A 20,157-nucleotide genomic window follows, 5' to 3' on the forward strand; every position below is an offset into this window, starting at 1 on the left:
ATTTGTAGGAGATCAGTTTAATGGAAGTTGAAAAAGAAATGCGTTTACGTCCTTGACTAACAGTTTCTGTTACAGCTTTCTTAATTTGTGTACGCATTTTTTTGTACTATTATCCTGCCTTTTCTATTTTCTTTTCCTCTTCCTGCCTTCATCTGGATTGATTTTTTTTTTAACTTCTTTTTCCTGTTAGTTTGGGAGCTGTATACTCTAGTCCTGTACTTTTATTAAAAGTTACCCTAGAAGTTATAACGTGTATTCCACTTACTGTAGTCTAATATATCAGTTCATGTCTTGGCCCTCTCTCTCTGAACATTGCAAGGCCCTCAGGATACTTTAACAGACTTTAACTTGGTTTGATTATACACCTCCCCCCACACACGTGTATGCACACGCACGCACACAATACGTAATTGCTGGGTTTTTTTTTTTTTTTTCTTTTACCCTCACAAGACATTGTTCTTATTATTATTTTTTTGTTTTTTTGGTTTTTGGATTTTGGGTTTTTTTTGTTTTGTTTTGTTTTGTTTTTTAGCGGTTTTTTGTTTAGGTTGATCCACGTAATCAAATCCCTTTGCTCTAAGTTCTCTTTTCTTTTCTTTTTTGCTTTTAAATCTCAGACATTCCATCTGGGATCATTCGCCCTTTGTCTGAAGTACGTCCTTCAGAATTTCCCGTAGTGAGGGCCCGCTTGCTGGTAACAGACCCTCGGGTTTTTGTGCGTCTGAACATACCTTTATTTTGTCCTCGTTTTTGAAATATATTTTTACTTGATGACAGTTACTTTCTCTCAGCATATTGAAGAGATCATTCTACTGTCTTCTGGCTTCCATTGTTGCTATTGAGAAGTCAGCTGTAAGTCTCCCTAAGCCCTTTGAAGGTAATGTGACTTCTGTTGTCTGGCTGCTGTTAAACTCTTCTCTCTGTCTTCTGTTTTTGTAGTTTCACTCTGATGTGTATGGGTGTGGATTTCTTATGTTTTTCTGCTTGGAATTTATTTGGCTTTTTCAAATCTGTAGTTTGATGGTGTTCTCAGCCCTTACCCTTCAAGTACTGCCTCTGCTCCATTTCTGTCCTTTGGGAAGTCTAATTAGATGTGTGTTTTTTGCCTTCCTGCTCGGCCTTCTGTCTCTTAATCTCTTCCTTTTTACACTCTGCCTCTCTGACTCTCTGTGCCATACTCTAGATAATTTTCGAGACCTGTGTTCCAGCCACTAATTCTGTCTCTCTTTAAAACTCTCTCTTCAGGTGTGTCTGTTCTTCTGTTAAATCTGTCTACTAAGTTCTATGGTTCAGCTATTGACTTTTCAGTTGGAGGAAGTCGACTGGATTTTTTAAAACCTGTCCCAGTGTTCTTAACAATTGGGTTGTGATCTGTGTCAGGTGATTCCAGTATCTGAAGTCTTTGTGGATTTGATCTTGCTGGTTCTTGATGCTGCCTCGTTTCCTTGGGGTGAGGATCTCGGAAACCGAGAATTGAGGAGCATTCCTCCCGAGAGGATCTACACTTACTTACGTGTGTCGGATACCGGGGTTGTCCTGCCGTGTAAGGGGACTGTGCTTTAGATATTCAGCTTGAGGGTTTTTTTGACCACTCAGGTGATGTGAATTTGGGCTGCAGATCCAATCAAGGGGCAGCTCTGTGGTTACAGCTTGTTAGGGGCCAACCCCCCTTACACACACACACACACACACACACACACACACACACACACACACACATACACACAGTCTCTCTCTCTCTCTCTCTCTCCCACACACACACACACACACACACACACACAGTCTCTCTCTCTCTCTCTCTCTCTCTCTCACACACACACACACACAGTCTCTCTCTCTGTCTCTCTGTCTCTCTGTCTCTCTCTCTGTCTCTCTCTCTCTCTCACACACACACACACACACACACACACACACACACACACACACGCAAACACTCAGAGCCCCTCAGTGCCAAGTCAGCTTGCCTTTCAGGCTCCTGGAGGGGGTGGGGGCAGGCTTATTTTTATGGTGAGGAGGTCTCTCTGTGATTCCCCTTACTTTGGACAGGCCCAGGGCTTTGGCCTGTTCACCACCCCCACCATCCCCATTGAGCTTTGTAAACCAAGACCACAAAAGCCCAATTCTGTGATTCAGCAAATGCACCAGCTCAAAGGTGGTTCCATTGTTTTTGAAATGTTTGTTTATTTTTGAGAGAGACAGAGACAGAGACAGAGCACGAGCAAGGGAGGAACAGAGAGAGAGGGAGACACAGAATCCGAAGCAGGCTCCAGGCTCCGAGCTGTCAGCACCGAGTCCAATGCAGGGCTCAAACTCACGAACCGTGAGATCATGACCTGAGCCGAAGTCAGACAGTTAACAGACTGAGCCACCCAAGTGCCCCTCTATTTTTTTTTCAAGTTTATTTATTTATTTTGGTGGGGGGAGGGACAGCGAGAGAGGGAGAGAATACCAAGTGCTGACAGCTTGGAGCCTGGCGTGTGGGGCTCAATCCCACAAACCATGAGATCATGACCTGAGCCAGAATCAAGGGTCAGGCGCTCAACTGACTGATCCACCCAGCGGCCCCTCAGAGGTGGTTTTAGTATTCTCCTTAGCTCTTCAAGTTCTAGGGTTTTTCCTGGTAATTCTATGCTATCTTATCTCATCTGTGATGCCTTTAAAAAGATAATTTTAATGTTTTGTCCAAATTTTTACTATTCCTAGCAGGGTGTTTAACCTGAGAGCTTAGCCTGTGCTCCTGGACACAGAGCCCATCCCTGGTTTCTGACACCGTGACAAGTCTAGCGGTAGGGCGGGCAGCATTGCCGACGTCAGCCTGCGGCAGGGGCCGCGCTGCCCTGTGCCAGGGGGGACGGGAGGGACCTCTCTCAGAGAGTTTTGCTGGAAGAGTGGGTAAGACCCCCCAGGACATTTTTCTGCCCAGAAGGAGGAGGCCAGTGGTATTTGAGGAGGCAAGGGCCAGTTCAAGGTAAAGAATTCCGCAGCTAGGGGTGAGGGGCCGTGACTGACGGCGGCTGTCCTGCAGGAGACTGCACAGCGTAGCACAGAGAGCCCCGGGGCAGGGACGGACCTTGATGAGGGGACACGGCTCTTCTCTGTGGCCTGTGTGAGGAGATGAGAAAGGGAGACCGAAGACGTTAGAGGTGGGGAGTCGAGAAAGCCCACGCTTCATGCTTCCTGAACAACAGGGTGAGCCGGGGGCCGGCGAGGGCTTTGGTTTGGGAACGGGCCTTCTCGGGAGAGGGAGTTTTAGAGCAGGCATTTGGAGAGTTGCGACGGGTAGGGTCATGTGCCCAAGCTCACACCAGCTGTGGCAGCGAATTTCTTATTTTCCTCACTTAGATTGTAGACTCCCTAAAGTCATCGATAGCGTCTTAAACTTGTTTTGTATCCAGAACGACCCTCTGCCTCTGGCAGGTCTGTGCCGGCGAGAAGGTGTGTTCTCCTTCTTGAGTTGAGTTGGGAGATTTGGGTCTATTTTGTTTCCTCTTGACAGAAGGGATCTCTCAACTTAGATTCTGAATGTGCTTTCTTTCACTGATTTGTGAAGTTAACGTAAATTAACTCATAAGTTACGTTGTACTGTACAGTATCAGATAATAAACGTATTTATTTAATGCGGTTTATTATTCAAACAAACACCTGGAGGCCTCGATCCCAGGTCACGTAAACCATCCACACCCAAACCTGGCTGGATGTCAGAATCACTAGGGAACTTTTTTTTTTTTTTTTTAAGTTTATTTTTTTATTTTGAGAGAAAGAGAAATCGTGAGTGGGGGAAAGGACAGAGAGAGAGGGAGAGAGAGAGAAAGAGAGAGGATCCCAAGCAGGCTCTGCACTGTCAGTGCCGAGCCCGATGTGGGGCTCGAACTGACGAACCACGAGATCGTGACCTGAGCCGGTCAGACACTTAACTGCTTAACCGACCGAGCCACCCAGGCGCCCCTTTAAATGCAGTTTCCTAGGCCACACCTACATTATCACGTGAGAGTCCTTGGGGTGGGGGGTTCCCAGATGACACAGATAGTCAGCCAGGCTTGGGAGCCATTGCAGTGGCCAGGAGATGCCGTAAGACCCGGGTGGAGACACAGAGACTGCTTAGAGGAGGTGGAGAGTAAGTGTCCCTCTGGCTGAGCCGCAGAGGCTGTGTCCGTGGCGACAGAGGACTTGGTGTGAGGGAGGGGGATGGGTCCCAGGAGGGGGCATTCCCTTCTGCCTGTGGTAACAGCCGTGGGCCTGGAGGCACAGAGAGGCTCCGGCAGGTGGCCTCTTCTGGCCCACGGGTAGCTGGCGGGATGACGGGAAGAAGCCCCTCCGAAACAGCAGCCAAACCCAACTGTTTACGACTGTCGCGAGCGGGATTTCTTTGTCTGCCTCAGGATGTTCCTCTCGTATCTCACCATTTTACTGAACTCTTACATCGTTCTAAAGATGTGCCAAAAAATTTCTTGAGTTTCAAAGTGGACAGTTACACTAGCTGTTATCTATAATTATGCCCGTTCCTTGTTTAAGTTTTTCTTTCTGCGTTGGCCAAAGCTTCTAGAGTACTCTGTAGCAAATATGAGGAGGCATACTTGACCTCATTGTATTGAAGGTGACTTTTTTAAAAAATCACGTTAAAGAGCTATCTTTAATAAACTTTTCAGTACACACTTTATTCTTAAAGTCACTAATAAAAATGTGGGTGTTAAAAATTCGACATCTAAAGGGAGGAGGAAATGACTGTTTCCTTTTTTCCACAGGTCCCTAGGTGTGACACTTTGGGAGCTCTTTGATAATGCTGCTCAGCCTTATTCCAACCTCTCCAACTTAGATGTTCTCAATCAGGTCATTCGAGAGAGAGACACAAAACTCCCTAAGCCCCAGCTGGAGCAGCCTTATTCTGACAGATGGTGGGTAACTCTACTTTACTTTTTTGTTGTTTTCAGAAGATAAGGAAATCCTCTGTCTGTGGGTGTTAGTAGTATACTCCCCATTTTGATTGATTGATTGATTGATTATCTTAGAGGGGGTGGGGAGCACCAGTGGAGGAAGGGGCACAGGGGACGGGAGGGACAGAGAATATGAATCTTAAGCAGGCTCTCATCGAGGAGCCTGACACAGGGCCGGATCCCACGACCTTGGGATCGTGACCTGAGCCAAAAGAAAGAGTCGGACTCTCAACCTACTGACCCACCCAGGCGCCCCAGTATATTTATTCCCTGTTTTTAAACGATAAATGTTGTTAAAAGCCAAGATTTGTGTATCATTCACAACTGATTTTAATTTTTTTTTTTTAATGATTATTTATTTTTGAGAGAGACAGAGACAGAATGTGAGTGGGTTAGGGGCAGAGAGAGAGGAGGCACGGAATCCGAAGCAGGCTCCAGGCTCCGAGCTGTCAGCACAGAGCCCGACGTGGGGCTTGAACTCACAAGCTGTGAGATCATGACCTGAGCCAAAGTCGTTGGACGCTCAACCAACTGACTGAGCCACCCAGGCGCCCGCAAATAGCTTCATTTTAAAACAATTCCACAATAGGAAACTCCCTAATGTTGACTTTTCTAATTGGTCCAGACTTCACATTTCTTATTGCACAGAATACATAAACTCCTACCTGTTGTACACTTTTTCCAAAACTAACATTACATTTTTAAAATATATGTTAATTCTAAAATCAGTTGTGGGGCGCCTGGGTGGCTCAGTCGGTTGAGCGTCCAACTTCAGCTCAGGTCATGATCTCACACGTGAGTTTGAGCCCCACGTCAGGCTCTGTGCTGCCAGCTCAGAGCCTGGAGCCTGGTTTGGATTCTGTGTCTCCCTCTCTCTCTGCCTCTCCCCCGTTCATGCTCTGTCTCTCTCAAAAATAAATAAACTTAAAAAAAAAAAATGAGGCTATTTTTGTAAGTGATCCCTAATATGTGAGAAAAGAGCATAGGAAGGGTAATATTTAAATTGGCGGCAGAAGCTAATTTGCATAGTGCATATTGACATTTGCAAAACAAATTTACTTCTTACGAGTCTCCAGACCAGTTCTTACTCCGTTTCCATTCAGGATCACGTTCACCTCTTTCTAAGCCTCTGTCTACACCACTGCCTGCCCAGTAGGCACTGCCCGTGAAGCAAGGCAACCCCATGCACTGAGGCAGTGCTCAGCTCCCACAGCGCTCGAACTGTCTCACCTGGAATAACGTGACACATACTGCCTACAGTTAACACTTTGAAGTTGCCTTTGTCTTCCCTTTTGTTCGTGGCTATGTCGTGGGAGGTTGGCTCTATTCAGCCAACCCTTCGAAGACCCAGCTCCCCCTTGCTCTCTTCTTTGGACTTCATTTTCTACTGTTTCCCTCCGCTTTCGGCCCCTTTTATGATCTAAGGAGACCATGTGCTACGTAAGATTGTGGTGTTACTTTTCAGTAGGGGGAGGAGTTAGAGATTAGTCACTACCGCATTTGTCTCTGAGAATTCTTGCAAAATAAAACGAGTAAATCTAAAAAACGTGAGACAAGTGCATTCTTTACTACGTAGACAACCTGTGGCGATTTTTTAAAGAGGAGATCATGTTAAAACTGTTTCTAAATTCAGGGGATAAGTCACTGGGTAGACACCAGAAGGAAAATGACAAACACTGATACCGGGACATGTCCCGGGAACACACAAAATTAGTAGGCCCAGCGTTTATGTTTCTTCATTTCCTCTTGCGCCACAATGTATTTCACCGTGAACCGAGATCCTTCATGTGGCTGACAGTGATTATAGCATAGAAACTTTTGAGGTGCGAATTGGCTTGGGAGTCCTCGTGAAGTCCTTTCTTGTTTTAAAGCGGTTTTACCATCATTCCATTAATCACCTCTGAATCGTTGCCCAGGTATGAAGTTTTGCAGTTCTGCTGGCTGTCCCCGGACAAGAGACCAGCGGCTGAGGACGTGCACAGGTTGCTCACCTACCTGCGGATGCAAAGCCAAAGGGACTCAGAAGTCGACTTTGAGCAGCAGTGGAATGCTCTTAAACCTAATACAAACAGCAGAGACACTTCAAGTAATGCCGCATTCCCAATCCTCGACCACTTCGCCAGGGACCGGCTGGGTCGTGAGGTGGAGGAAGTCCTCACCGTGACCGAGACCAGCCAGGGCCTGAGCTTTGAGTATGTCTGGGAGGCAGCCAAGCACGACCACTTTGACGAGCGCGGTCGGGGCCCCCCAGACGAAGCCTTGTCCTACACGAGCATCTTCTTTCCAGTTGAAGTTTTTGAGAGTTCACTTTCAGATCCCGGGCCGGGGAAACAAGATGACAGTGGCCAGGATGTGCCCCGTGGGGCCCCCGGAGTGGTCCCTGTGTTTGATGCCCACAACCTTTCTGTTGGAAGCGACTATTACATCCAGTTGGAAGAAAAAGGCGGCAGCAACTTGGAGCTTGATTACCCACCCACACTGCTCACAACTGAAATGGATAACCCGGAAAGGATACACGAGGAGGCGCCCCAACTCCTGACACTCCGGAACCTTGAATTAGAGGAGTCCAGTACAGATGAGGATTTCTTCCAAAGCGGTGCAGACCCCAAAGATTCCAGCGTACCCGAGGATGTACAGGTCCCCAGGGGCCCTGAGAGCCCTTTCAACAGTATATTTAGTGATCTTGACAAATCAGAGGATCTGCCCAGTCACCAAAAGATATTTGACTTGATGGAACTAAATGGAGTTCAAACCGACTTGAAGCCGACCGCTTTCGGTTCAAGTCCGGACGACTCCAGAGAGTCCGTTGTAACGTGCCACTTTGAGAAAGATAAGCCCCGTAAGCTTTTTGACGGCGAGCCTCTTTGCTTATCAGAAACCCTCATGCACCAAGATAATTTTGATCCACTGAACGTTCAAGAGCTGTCAGCAAACTTTTTGTTTCTTCAAGAGAAAAACCTACTAAAAGACTCACTGTCTGACAAAGAACATCTAAATGATCTTCAAACAGAACTTAAAAACGCTGGCTTCACCGAAACGATATTAGAAACTCCACATAGGAACTCTTTAGGTACTGAAGTGAAGTTTGCCGAGAACAAACCAGGCTTTCCTTTGCTGCAGGAAAGCCTCAGCGCCAAGGGTCAGGATGCAGGTGTCATGTTCAAGGACAGCACTTTGAACACCTCATTACAGGCTTCCCCAGAAGCGCGGGTACCTCCTACCTCGCTGGAGACAGAAGGAACATCTCCCCGCTTACCTCCAGAGACATCCCCGAAGCAGGGAGAACCCACATGCTCGAATGTCCGTAGCCACGAAGACGGTCTCTGCCAAGAAACGAATCCGGACCCTGTGACCATCGCGGTAGAAACTCCCGCAGCGGCTACCAGAGCACCCGGTGTTGGTGACCGGTCCCAGGACCTGACCCGCCAAAGCGAAGAGGCCTTGACACCGACCAAAAGTGACCCGGTTCTTACTGATGACATTTTTGCCAGTGAGGTGAGTATAGGAAGCAGTGTTCCAGAATTGAGACAGAACTTCCCAAATCAGCCGCTCTCAGAAGACCGACACGCTGACCGTGCGCTGGAGAAAAGCTCGGAAGGTGAGGACGCTCTGAGTGAGCTGCATTGTAAAGCGGCTGCCAAGGAGGGGGCCCTGGTGTCCGCCCTGTCCTCAGACTCGACCAGTCAAGACAGCCTCCTAGAAGACAGCTTGTCAACACCCATTCCGACTTCGGAACAGTCCGTGGAGACCCCGGACTCTCTGGATTCGGTGGATGTCCGTGACGTTTTATTGGGATCCTTAGGCTCTCACACTCCTCAGAAACTCGTGCCCCCCGATAAGCCTGCAGACAGTGGCTACGAGACGGAGAACCTGGAGTCCCCTGAATGGACCCTGCACCCCGCCCCCGACGGCGCCTCGGCCGCGGAGGCGGCCACGGCAGGCGACGGCAGCCGTGGCACCCTGCCCCCCAACCCGGTCATCGTCATCTCAGACGCAGCCGACGGCCACAGGGGTACGGAAGTGGCCTCGCAGACTTTCGCGCCTGGCTCTCAGAGCTCGTACCGAGACTCCGCCTACTTCTCAGATAATGACTCTGAGCCCGACAAGAAGTCCGAGGGCGTCCCGGGACCCTCGGCCTCGGCCTTGGTGGTGGTAACGGACCAGCCGCCGCCTGAGCCGGTCGTGCCGGAGCAGAGTCCTGGCGCCCAGGACAGTTGCCTGGAAACCAGCCACGGCCAGCCAGACCGAAGCCGTCTCCCCGCTTCGCACAGTTCCGGTCACCCGGCGTCCAGAGACACTTCGGAACCGGCACCACCTGACGTTTCCGAACAGATGCCGCCTCCCGAAGACGAGGCCGGCAGTCCCTTGAGTTTGGGGAACTCCGAGCTGAGCAGCAGCGATGACTTCGAGGCACCAGAGGAGCGCCCCTGCACGCTCGCTTCCACCGGAACCAACACCAATGAGCTCCTTGCCTTTGCGAGTTCCACCCTGTGCCCCGGCAGCACGGCGGACGTGACGGCGGAGAAGTCGTCGTGCGGCCACTCCGAGGGCCCCAAGCTGAAGGAGCCGGACGTCGAAGGGAAGTACTTGGGGAAACTTGGAGTGTCGGGCATGTTGGACCTCTCCGAGGACGGCATGGATGCCGACGAGGAGGACGAAAACAGCGACGACTCGGACGAAGACCTGCGGGCGTTTCACCTGCACAGCCTGAGCTCCGAGTCGGAGGACGAGACCGAGCACCCGGTGCCCGTGATCCTCAGCAACGAGGACGGGAGGCATCTGCGCAGCCTGTTGAAACCTGCGGCCTCTGTCGCCATCGACCAGCTGCCGGACGACTGGAAGAAAGAAAAGAAGGCGGTGACGTTTTTTGATGATGTCACGGTCTATCTGTTTGACCAGGTATCTGTTAACCTCCACACGTTGTCGTCTCGGGGAATTCCAGAACGTGTTAGGAAATCGAGTGCGCTTTGTTTTCCTGATGGCCGCTTTGAGGCCGCAGAGTGTGTTAGGATTCCCCAAAGACGGGAATTGGGGGTTGGTTACGGTTCCCAAGAATATGCAGAGGTGTAGGTGGGACAGGGAAGTCCTGTCGAGTTAAGGGAAGGAGACGCGGATGCTCTTTCTGGGTCCGCCGGCAGAGGCCTGCTGAAGTCGGCTGCGCTTTACACACCGCATTTCCGTAACCCAGCAGTTGGCAGTGGTGGTCAGCACGCAGGTGCAAGCCGGAACAGTCTGTGGCTCACAGGTGGCCCCGGAGTTGCCGGCCACCGGCGGTCCCTGTGGATCGGGACCAGGGAGCGGCAGCGGCAGAGGCAGCATCCGTGGCCCTCCAGGCCTCCCGTGCCTGCTGGGCCCTGCTCCACGAGCTCAGACTTCAGCCTCTTTAACAATGAAGGGTTGAAGGTTTTCTTGTGTCTGTCACTGATTTCTAGTCTGATTCTGTTACGGTCAGAGAGCGTGTCTGATATGGTTTCAGTTCCTTTAAACTTAAAAAGGTTTGTTTCGGAGCCAGGCTACGGTCTGTCTTGGTGAACGTTCCACGTGTACTTGAAAGAACGTGCCTGAATGTCCGTTGGATCTGGATGGTGGGCGGTGTTCAGTTCTTCTGCACTGGTGCTGAGGTGCTGATTTTTCTGCGTGCTGGTAGTTCCGTCTGTGGCCGGATAGAAGAGAGAGAGGTGTTGAAGTCTCCGACTGCAATTCTGGATTTGTCTCTCTCGGTTTGTTAGTCTGTGCTTCCTCTGTTTTGCGGCTCTGTTGTTAGCCGCATGCACGTTTAAGACCATTAGATCTTGTTGTTGAGATGACCTTTTACCGTGACAGAATGTCCTTCTTTATTCCCTTGTCTGATATTCATGTAACCGCTCCAGCTTTCTTTTGATCAGCATTTGCATGAGCTCTCTTTCTTCAACCTTCTACTTTCAGTCTACGTGTATCATTATGTTTGACGTTAGTTTCTTGTGAGTAGCAAATCAGTTTTTAAATCTCTTCTGAAAAATCCTGTCTTCTAATTGATGGTTTTAGGCCACTTACATTTAATAAAATTAGTCTTGTTTGGATTTTGGCATACCATTTTCTTCGTTTCTGTTTGTTTTTACTTGGTCGTTCTTCCCATCTTTGTGGTAATTTAGGCCTTTTTTAATATTACCTTTTAATTTATCATTGCATTTTTTTCACTACGTATCTTAGGTTTTGTCATGGTTTGGGGGATTAAAATATGCATACTTGTCACGATCTACTTAGAATCAGTACTGTACCATTTCCAGTGGAAAGCAGAAAACTTACTACTGCTGTCTGGAATATTATTCCACGCGCTTACTCTGAAAGCCCCGTCAGACGGTGCTCTGCGTGATCAGTGTTTCCAGCAATCAAACATGTTTTAAGAAACTCAGGAGGGGCGCCTGGGTGGCTTGGTCGGTTAAGCGTCCGACTTCGGCTCAGGTCATGATCTCATGGTCCGTGAGTTCGAGCCCCGTGTTGGGCTCTGTGCTGACAGCTCAGAGCCTGCAGCCTGCTTCGGATTCTGTGTCTCCCTCTCTCTCTCTGCCCCTCCCCTGTTCATGCTCTGTCTCTCTCTGTCTCAAAAATAAATAAATGTTAAAAAAAAAAAATTAAAAAAAAAAACTCAGGAAGTGACAAATTGGGTTCTGTTTATCCACGCGGGCTCTACTGTTTCTCTCTTTTCATTTTTGATGTTCCAGGATCCTTCTGGTATCATTTCCCTTCCGTTTGAAGAAGTTTGGCTTTTTTTTTTTTTTTAATCAAATCTCCTGACAACAAATTACCTTAGTTTCCCTCACTCCTTAAAGATATTTTCTCTGAATCCACAGTTCAGAGTTGACAGCTCTCTTCTCTCAGTATTATTATGTCTGTTTGCTGTCAGGACTTTTTTCTTTGCAAAATTTATTTTTCCTCTTAGCAGTTTGATCGTGAGTGTGGATTTCTTTGTGTTTACCCCGTTTCAAATTTGCTGAGCATCTTGAATCTGTAGTTTTTTGTCTTCCACCAAATTCAAGAAGTTTTCAGCCATTATGTCCCCAAATGCTTTCTTTCACCGCACTCCGGGTCCCCTCCTCTGGTGCTCCGGGATCAGACTTTTGTGTGTCTGTGGCCTGTTGGCTTTTTCTCCCGTGTCTGTTTTCATCATTGTTCAGACTGAATCGTTTCTGTTGATCTCCTTCAAATTCAGTCATTCTTTGTCATCTTGTTACTGAGTCTGTCCAGTGGATTTTTTTAAGTTCTAGCTACTGTATTTTTCTGTTTTGAAATTTGCACTTCGTTATTATTTTTATCATCTGTTCTTTTGCCAAGACTATTCTGGGTTGGCATTCATTTCAAGAACGTTTGCTCTTGCTCGTAGGAACATTTTCACAATAGTCTTTAAGGTAATCCCAGCATCTGTGTCATCATGGCATTGGCAGCCGTGAACTGAGGTTTTCCTGATTCTTTGTATGCAGAGTGATTTTTTGACTGATTCTTTAGTGTGTTTATGATTCTGTCCTTGTTTAGATTCTAAGGAGAATGCTGATATTTTTGTCCTAGAAGGCATTGACCCACTGGGGTTCAGGTCTCAAGTTCCAGCCACCCTTCTGTGGGCTGGGGGTCCCCGTTTAAAGCTTTTGCTATACTGTTCAAACCTGTCCTGTGCACGTTCCCCCCACTGGCCAGGGTGGGTCTTGGCCAGTGGTCTGGCCTGCGGTTCAGTTCTCAAAGCTTCGGTGCTGTCGACATTCAGGTCTACCACGCGCGGCTCGGAGGTAAGGCAGGTTCTCACAGACTTGATAGGGTTGCTTTTCTGAGCTCCTCCCTGTCCGTGGTGTCCCTGGTACTTTCCGATGTCTTGAACCCCACTTTTCGGTTGCTGCAGCTGAACATCTGGGGCTTTCGTTAGTGCACGACACTGCACGCTGGATGCGGCTGTGTGGACAGAGGGGAAGACGAGCAGCAGGACTTCTGTCTCAGGATCCCAGCTCCCCCAGGGGGAGAGTGAGTTCCCCCCCCGCCCTCAGAATTCTAGGTGCCTGCCACCCCAGGATTGCTTGGGGCTGGGGAGCAAGAGATGGAGGGGGGCCATCTGGAAGCCCCCTGCCCAGCGTCAGAAGACCTCCCTCCTGCTTCAGAACCAGAACCAGAACCAGAACCAAGGGGCTTCTGGGGCTCTCTGTGTCCACTCCGGTACGCGCCGTTGAGGAGTTCTTCCCCGGCCTGCCTGCCACTGCTTGCTTTCCGGAGGCCTCCGGCAGCCGCTTCACGCTTGCCGCCCGGGTCCCGGAGCGGCTTCGGTGGGTGAACCGGGGCTGTGTTCCGTCGCACCTTCCCCGGGCCCAAGCCCACCCTGTTTGAGGAGGAGCGTTTCGCGGCCGATCAGTGAGGCTCCCGCGAGCCGGCCTCTGCTGACGGGAATTTCTCTTTGGCTTTCAGGAGACCCCGACCAAAGAGCTGGGGCACTGCGGAGGAGATGCCCACGGCCCCGAGTTGAGCGGCCGCGGCCCGGCACCGCCTTCGGGTTCTCCCTACCTGAGCAGGTGCATAAATTCCGAAAGCTCGACCGACGAAGAAGGTATTTCCCTTCGTTCGTGGGTTTAAAAAGAAACTAAAAGGTAGTGGGCTGTGAGTGAGGGAGGCTTTTGTGGAGGGTGACGTCACGTACTGCTGTAAAGGACATTGTCAGGACCCCGGGGAGCAGCTCTGCCCCGTCGGGCCGAGTCGGTGTTGCTTGGTCTACAGGCACACTTGTGTGCCTGCCCTCGGCCCTCTGCTCTTTCTAACAGAATCAGAGAAGGAAAACTGGGGTGTATTTTTTTCCCCTTTAGGTGGAGGCTTTGAATGGGATGATGACTTCTCCCCGGACCCTTTTATGGCGAAGACAACAAGTAACCTTCTCAGTTCCAAGCCTTCCCTTCAGACGTCCAAGTACTTCTCGCCGCCTCCGCCGCCCCGGAGTGCAGAGCAGAGCTGGCCTCACACGCCGCCATATTCCCGGTTCTCCATCTCGCCTGCCAACATCGCCAGCTTTTCTCTCACTCACCTTACTGACTCGGACATGGAGCAAGGAGGTGAGAGGAGGGCTGTGTGTCCAGCAGGGCTGGGCGGGCGTCGGCCTGCGAGACCTTCTCCGCGGGACTTGAATGCTTGCTAATTTGGGGCTTTCCTGGTGTTTGCAGAGTAGATTAAAAAAAAAAAAATCCCTCAGAAAGCTCTCACAGTTCGAGAGCGCGCTCTCGGGGCCACAGCCCCCACCCGCAGGCCTCTGTCACTCCACAAGCTGAGTGCCACTGGACGTGTCCCCTCGCTGCCCCGGTTGGGCCGGGTGGCCCAGGGTGACGGCCTGGCTGCAGGTCCCCAAACTTGCCCAGGGTGTCTGCCACCTTCTTTTCTTCTCTTTCCCCTTTTGGCCACAACGCCGCCTTCCCTCCTCCTTCCCCAGAGGGAAGCCATTCTTCAGAAAGCTTACTCTGTTCAGAACACTTGGCCCAAGATTTTGGGATTGAGCCCAGATGTGCTCTGGTTCTCCCCCGGGAGTATTGACTTTACCATTAAGCCTCGGTCTTGTGCGATAGCAGGGGCCTGGGTGGGAGGTCACGGGCAGGGCCCATTTGCAGTGGTGTTATCTGGACATACGGATCCTTTTTTCCCCGTAACTAGATTGGGAGATGAATGTCAACAGGTGCATTTTTTTCGATTTGAAGTTAGAAGTTCGGATAACAGCCACGAACCATGAAGAGCTTGTGTTCGTGTTTGGGCTCTGTTTAATTGTGCCGGTTAGATCACGCCCATTCCCTAGCGCTCTGTCAGAGATCAGAGCGGTTTTCTCCTGCCCTGAGCGTTGACACCGAGCTGCGTGTGAGCGGAGCAGGTGTGTGTGCTAGAGTGTGCGAGGGTCTGGCAGGTGCCGCTGTCACAGGAAGAAAACACGCGGCTGGACAGGTGGTGGGTGGCCGCGCTCCCGGCTTCAGTTCCTGTTTCTGTAGCACAGGTCAGATGCCGTCCGGACTGTTTGCATCCAGGACGATCACGGCATAAACCCACCTTTGCTCGTTCTCTCCTAAACAGGAAGCAGCGAAGATGGAGAAAAGGATTAGGTGGATCCCGAGGCGCTCTCGGGTCCCAGGCTGCTCCCCCCGCCGGGCAGCATTCCTGCGCCGCAGCCCAGCAGTGACCTCCCCTCGACGGCGTCCGGCCCAGGAGAGAGACTGGGGAGGCCCAGAGGGAGCCGCGCTGGCCCCGTGCCCACAGCGGGAAGCCTGGCTGGGGGGGGGCCCTGCGGCCGCTCTCACCCACCAGAAGCGCTCGCGCCCCGGTCATCCTTGGGGAGCGCCGACCCTGCTCCGGTGTGTGGGAACTGTAGGTTCTGGGCCGTTTCCGGTTTCCCGGTGGTGGTGGGGGGGGGGTGTTCTCCACGTCCACACCTGCGCACCCCTTCTGTGCACGGGGGCCCGGAGGAGCACGATGGGAACGGGCACCAGTGAGCCATATTTATTATTTTTAAAGAAATCACTAATTGCTTTCTGTAATTGCACTGTGGATAAATGTTCTAAGAGTACCTGATATTGTACAGAATCTTAAATTATTCAAGGAAAATAAGGCAGGTCAAGCTGGTGCTATCCACTAGTTTGATTTTTTTCTCTGTTTTATAGTTTGTTTGCTCTGCATGGTACCTGTAAAGCTTAAATATTTTGAGTGTTCTGCTGTCTAGAGTTGTTGGAATTGTACATATGGTACTTTTTTGTAAATGATAAATGATTCCGAATGTTAGTGTTTTTTTTGTTCTTATAGGAAATATTTTTGATGAGTCCAAAAAGACTGCTTTGTTTTGTTGATCGAATGAAACACACGTTTGTCTCTTTCTATAACGCAGGTTCCTTGTAGCAAGTGAGGCTTCCCTGAGGAGGTGAGGGGTTTGCAGCCCTCCTCGTGGTTCTCCCACCGCCCCCCACCCCCGGCTCCCCAGTTTTGTAAACCCTTTCGGTAACACTCGACGGGCGGTTCACCCCAGGGCTCAGCTGCGGGTTAAGGGCTGGGTCTCCTGCCCCCCTCCCTGGGGAGCTGAGTGCCCGCCCCCCGTGTGCGCTCTGCTGTGGCCCCTGCGCCTCCCCTCAAAGCCGGTTCTTCTCCTTATTGTGTGGAACCGCGGGCTGCTGCCCTGGCTTCCGTGTCCTCGTAGACGGTCCAGAGCTCTGAGCAAGAGCTGTCCCTGCAGGGCTCGTTGCCGAGGACAGTTTGAGTTCATTGCATTTGTACACGTCAGGTGGTGAGCTTCTAAGTAACCCATAGAGTTGGGTTTCCCCTCAAGAACCACCCCGCTTAGGGCCAGGCTCGGCCGGTCTCTGTCACCAAGGAGGTAACGCTACATCCTGCAGCCGGGAGGAGGGACGAGGGACAGTGGCGGAGCCCGCGCAGCCAGCCCGTCCTCCCGGTTGGGACCCTGGGCGGCCCCGGATGGCCATCACACCCGGGCGTGGCCCTGGGACTCCTCTGCACTGACCCTTCCCTTCCACATTAAGCACCTCGTTCTTGCCCTCGCCTGGGAAGGGACCGAGTGTATCCAGCGCAGCCCCCCAGCGTTGGCAGGAATCGGGTGTTCGGGATAAAAAGCTGGCCTCGCTCTGCGGTCCGTGAGTCCCGCTTTGACACCAGGAAGTTTCCAGGGGCTAGAGAGCCGCGTGCTGAGGGAGGCTTGGCGTGCTCGCCACGAAACCGTGTGTATCGGGGGGTCTGACTTCGGGGCTGTGGTCCCCACACGCTGGCCCGTCACCCCGAATGTTTTCCGGTGCTGATTCGCTTGCCTGACTCCAGCGTGACACAGGTCCACTGGGCTGTGTGACAGAAGTCCCAGCAGCTCTGGTCCCGGGGTGAGATGCACTTGTGGGTACTGGCTGGAGTTTACGAAGTAAATTATGACCTTGATTATCAATTCTGGCTCACTCCGCTAACTTTGCATACCTAGCAATAACTTTCCCGAGCAAGAACTCAGAATGGAGAGAGAGCCCCCTTTACCCTCCGGGCGGTGTGAGCGGGGAGTGCGGCCAGGAGAGCTGGGCCTGTGATACGCAGACGGGAAACCATCACAGGGCATTAGAAGGTGATTTTGCCAAATTGTCATAACTCTGAATTTCTTGCTATGGAGACTTCCTGAGATTCCTGAGTTTTTACATCTAACTACCAGTCTTTGTGGAGAGAGAAATGAGAGGTGATGATTATACAAGTTTTTTCAAACTCTAAGGAGTTCAGATTTAATGACCGAAATCAAGCAGATCCATAGAATATATAGTCTTCTTATACAATCAGCCCGGGATAAATTTATAGATATTTGGGGGCTGTATCTTTTTCACTATGATTAAGGAGATTTTAACAACCTAATTCCCGTTTTAATTTAATTTAGGTCTATATTGCTGTCATGATTAGTTGCCAAAAGAAAGCATTTTATACACTGAGTTGGGGGGGTGGGTCTGAGTAGTAAATCTTACTGTGGTGGTTGGTGCATGGCGGGGAAGATTTTATATTTATAATACACATGTGAGTTAACATGTTCTTTTGAAATCTCAAGCAATACACAGGAAACTAATGATGTAGATTAAAAATTTCAGCCCATCTTTGAAGCATCAGCATGTGCTTTGTTGTTCAATTCCCGTTTTTGTTTCTGTTTTTGTTTTTTTGTGTTTTTAACTATGTTGGTTACCAGTAGTGGGTTTTCAGACCAAACTGGTCCTGAGAAGTTATGCAATGAAATAAATCAGTGGAATCCTCTAGATAATATGTTTGAGGTTTATAATGCCTGGTCCACAATGGCATTTCCTGGCCTCTTTTGGAGTCTATCAGGTTTTGGTTAGTGTTACTCTGGTGGAGTTTACATATTTCAAATCCCAGAATAAAAAGAATCTCACCTTCATTTCCTTCCTAGCTAAATGTTCATTTGTGTTAATCCAATGATCCCATCATAAGCCAGAAAAAGAAATGTAAAAAAAAAAAGTGCTCCCCATATCCTTCTGGAACTTGGACTGTGTGTGTGTGGGTAAGAAGCCATTTCTCTTCACCGTGAAGGAGCTCCACGAAGCTGAATTGAAAACAGCATCCGTTCTATTTTTAAACGTACAGGTGATTGTTTCTATAGAAATGGGTTTTATCTTAGAAAAGTCTTTGTATGTCTTGCTGCCGTAAAAACACCTTTCAGAACCTCTCCCTTGTATTAGTTTTTCTGTAGGGTACTTGGAGGGCTAGTGACTTAACTGCATGTCTGTCCAGAGGGCCCGAGGCCCGAGGGAGGCAGCCCCCGGCTTTGCCCTACCCAGCCCTCCATCATCTGAAAACTCCGGGAGTGAACCCAAGTGTCGGGCTCCGAATGTTGGGCTCCAGTGACGGGGGCTTCAGAATAGTAGCCTTATGAGAAGGAGCCTTAAAATAAGATTGGGCAACGGAGTTACTTCACATTTCAGTCTCCTGCACAACATTCCTAATAGTAACGGGGTTGGCTCAAGTGTTGGCTGTTAACAAAGAAACTTCTCTCCGGTACCTAAGTTCTGAAACGTGTGGACAGTATTGAATTACCAACAACCTGTTACCGGAACGGCTTGAAAACATGTTTGAGTTGCTCAGGCTCACGCAGGCGCACGCAGACCTTCCTGAGGGGCCGGTGTGTGTATCCACTGTTGAATTCCGGCCGCGTATGAGGACCCCCTTGGGGCAGTCCACCCACGCGGCTTCCCTGTCGGGCTTTAACACAGTTGTAAGAGGTTCACGGCAATATAACCGCTAATGAACTTTCAGTTTAAATTGTGTACATTTTTAAATTGTAAGATTTTTACTGTATATTGATGCATAGTGTGATTCAATAAATTGCTTGTAATTTAAAAACTATTTAATATTCAAAATAAATATAGTTATATATTTATAAACTCTGTTGCTGCGTTTGTTTCGTGTTTTTATCCGCTCTGCAAGGCCCAGGGTGTGTGACCAGGCACCGCCCGCCCTGCCGCAGGCCCTGGGACACGCAGTGCCCCGGTCTCCAGAGATAGCGTGCCCTTTTGCGTGAGAACATGAAGATTCGTGTGCTCACTGGAAAACTGAACTTTGATGCAGTGACTGTGCTGCCTCAAGGTGTATCTGTAATTCCAAGCCTTTGTCCTTCTTGATGAATTTCAGAAGCCTTTTAATTTCTGAGATACAGCCTCTAATGAACTGTAAAAGTCAAGAGGCTAATCAGTTCAACGCCAGCCTTTTCTATGTCCCGCGGTGGACCTCCGCCTCCTCCATCACCCCGTCCTTGCTCCGCCCCCCTCGCCAGCTGCCCAGAGCGGAGGGACAGCCTCCTACCAAGCAGGCCTGGCCCCAACCCCAGTCACACCAACTCCCTTGAAACCCCCAGGGAGTAGATGGAGACCCACGAGCATCCCTCTGGGCACCTCCGACAAGTGCGAGATGTGGGCGCCCACCGACCCCTAACCCCCGAACCTGCTGGTCACAAGGGGTGGGAAGCCAGGCCCAGACGCCGTCTCCCTGCACTCCAGGTGCGCCTCATCAGCCCAGAAGAACCCCTGAAGCCAGAGGCTGATTTTAACACCTTTTAGTGCTTCTGTAAAAGGGGAGGAAACTGAGGCAGGCAGGCAGGCGTTTTAGTAGAGCAGGTGGGTGGAAGCCGGGTTTAAGCCCAAGCTGACCACCTCTCGCCCCCTGGAGACCTCCTAAAACCGATGACCGACCAGGGTATTTCCCCCGTGACCTGCAAGCAGCTGTGGGGCCGGAGCGGGTCCTCCGCGGGGCAGGGCTCCGCCCCGGCCCCGGAACCTGCGCCGTGCGGGCCTGAGCCCTGCGGAGTGGTGGGGGAGCTCACGAAGCCCCCGGGTGCTGCAGGGGCCGCTGAAACACGGGCCACTACCTGTCTGAGAAATCAGTATTATTGCATAACGGCTTTCCGCCAGTTCTTCTGGCTTTGGCTTCTGTTCTGAGCCTTCGCCCCAAGGCCAGGTGCGGCGGCCAGGCACCGTCCCGAAAATTCCCCTCAGCGCCGGCGTGCTCTCAGAGGCCTCAGTCTCCCCCTCCGCCGAATGGGCTCTGGGCCCGGGCTCCCAGCTGCTGCCGGGAGGCTGCAGGGGCGGGGGGGCAGTGGGGGCGGCGTCCGGCCCCCGCCGCCCCAGCCCGCAGGTGCGCCGACGCCCCCTGCCGCCGGCAGAGACCCGCGCACCCCGGCCCCGCCCCGGCCCCGCCCCGCGGGCTCATTTACATGCGGCCG

The 20,157-nt window shown here is 50.8% G+C and overlaps 1 protein-coding gene across 2 annotated transcripts in view; it reads left to right on the forward strand.

The window, feature by feature from the left end:
- The window catches only part of LMTK2 (lemur tyrosine kinase 2), an 81,825-nt gene extending 62,999 nt beyond the window's left edge, over positions 1 to 18,826 (forward strand). For both annotated transcript variants that reach the window (XM_006941919.5, XM_006941918.5), the window contains exons 10-14: positions 4,743 to 4,892; positions 6,848 to 9,830; positions 13,353 to 13,491; positions 13,745 to 13,987; positions 14,985 to 18,826. In XM_006941919.5, coding sequence (XP_006941981.2) covers positions 4,743 to 4,892; positions 6,848 to 9,830; positions 13,353 to 13,491; positions 13,745 to 13,987; positions 14,985 to 15,013 — 3,544 coding nt within the window. In that variant the 3' untranslated portion in view covers positions 15,014 to 18,826. The remainder of the gene's footprint in view (positions 1 to 4,742; positions 4,893 to 6,847; positions 9,831 to 13,352; positions 13,492 to 13,744; positions 13,988 to 14,984) is intronic.
- Positions 18,827 to 20,157: the final 1,331 nt, after the last annotated feature.

Source organism: Felis catus, chromosome E3 (genome assembly GCF_018350175.1).
Source record: "Felis catus isolate Fca126 chromosome E3, F.catus_Fca126_mat1.0, whole genome shotgun sequence".
Lineage (NCBI taxonomy): Eukaryota > Metazoa > Chordata > Mammalia > Carnivora > Felidae > Felis > Felis catus.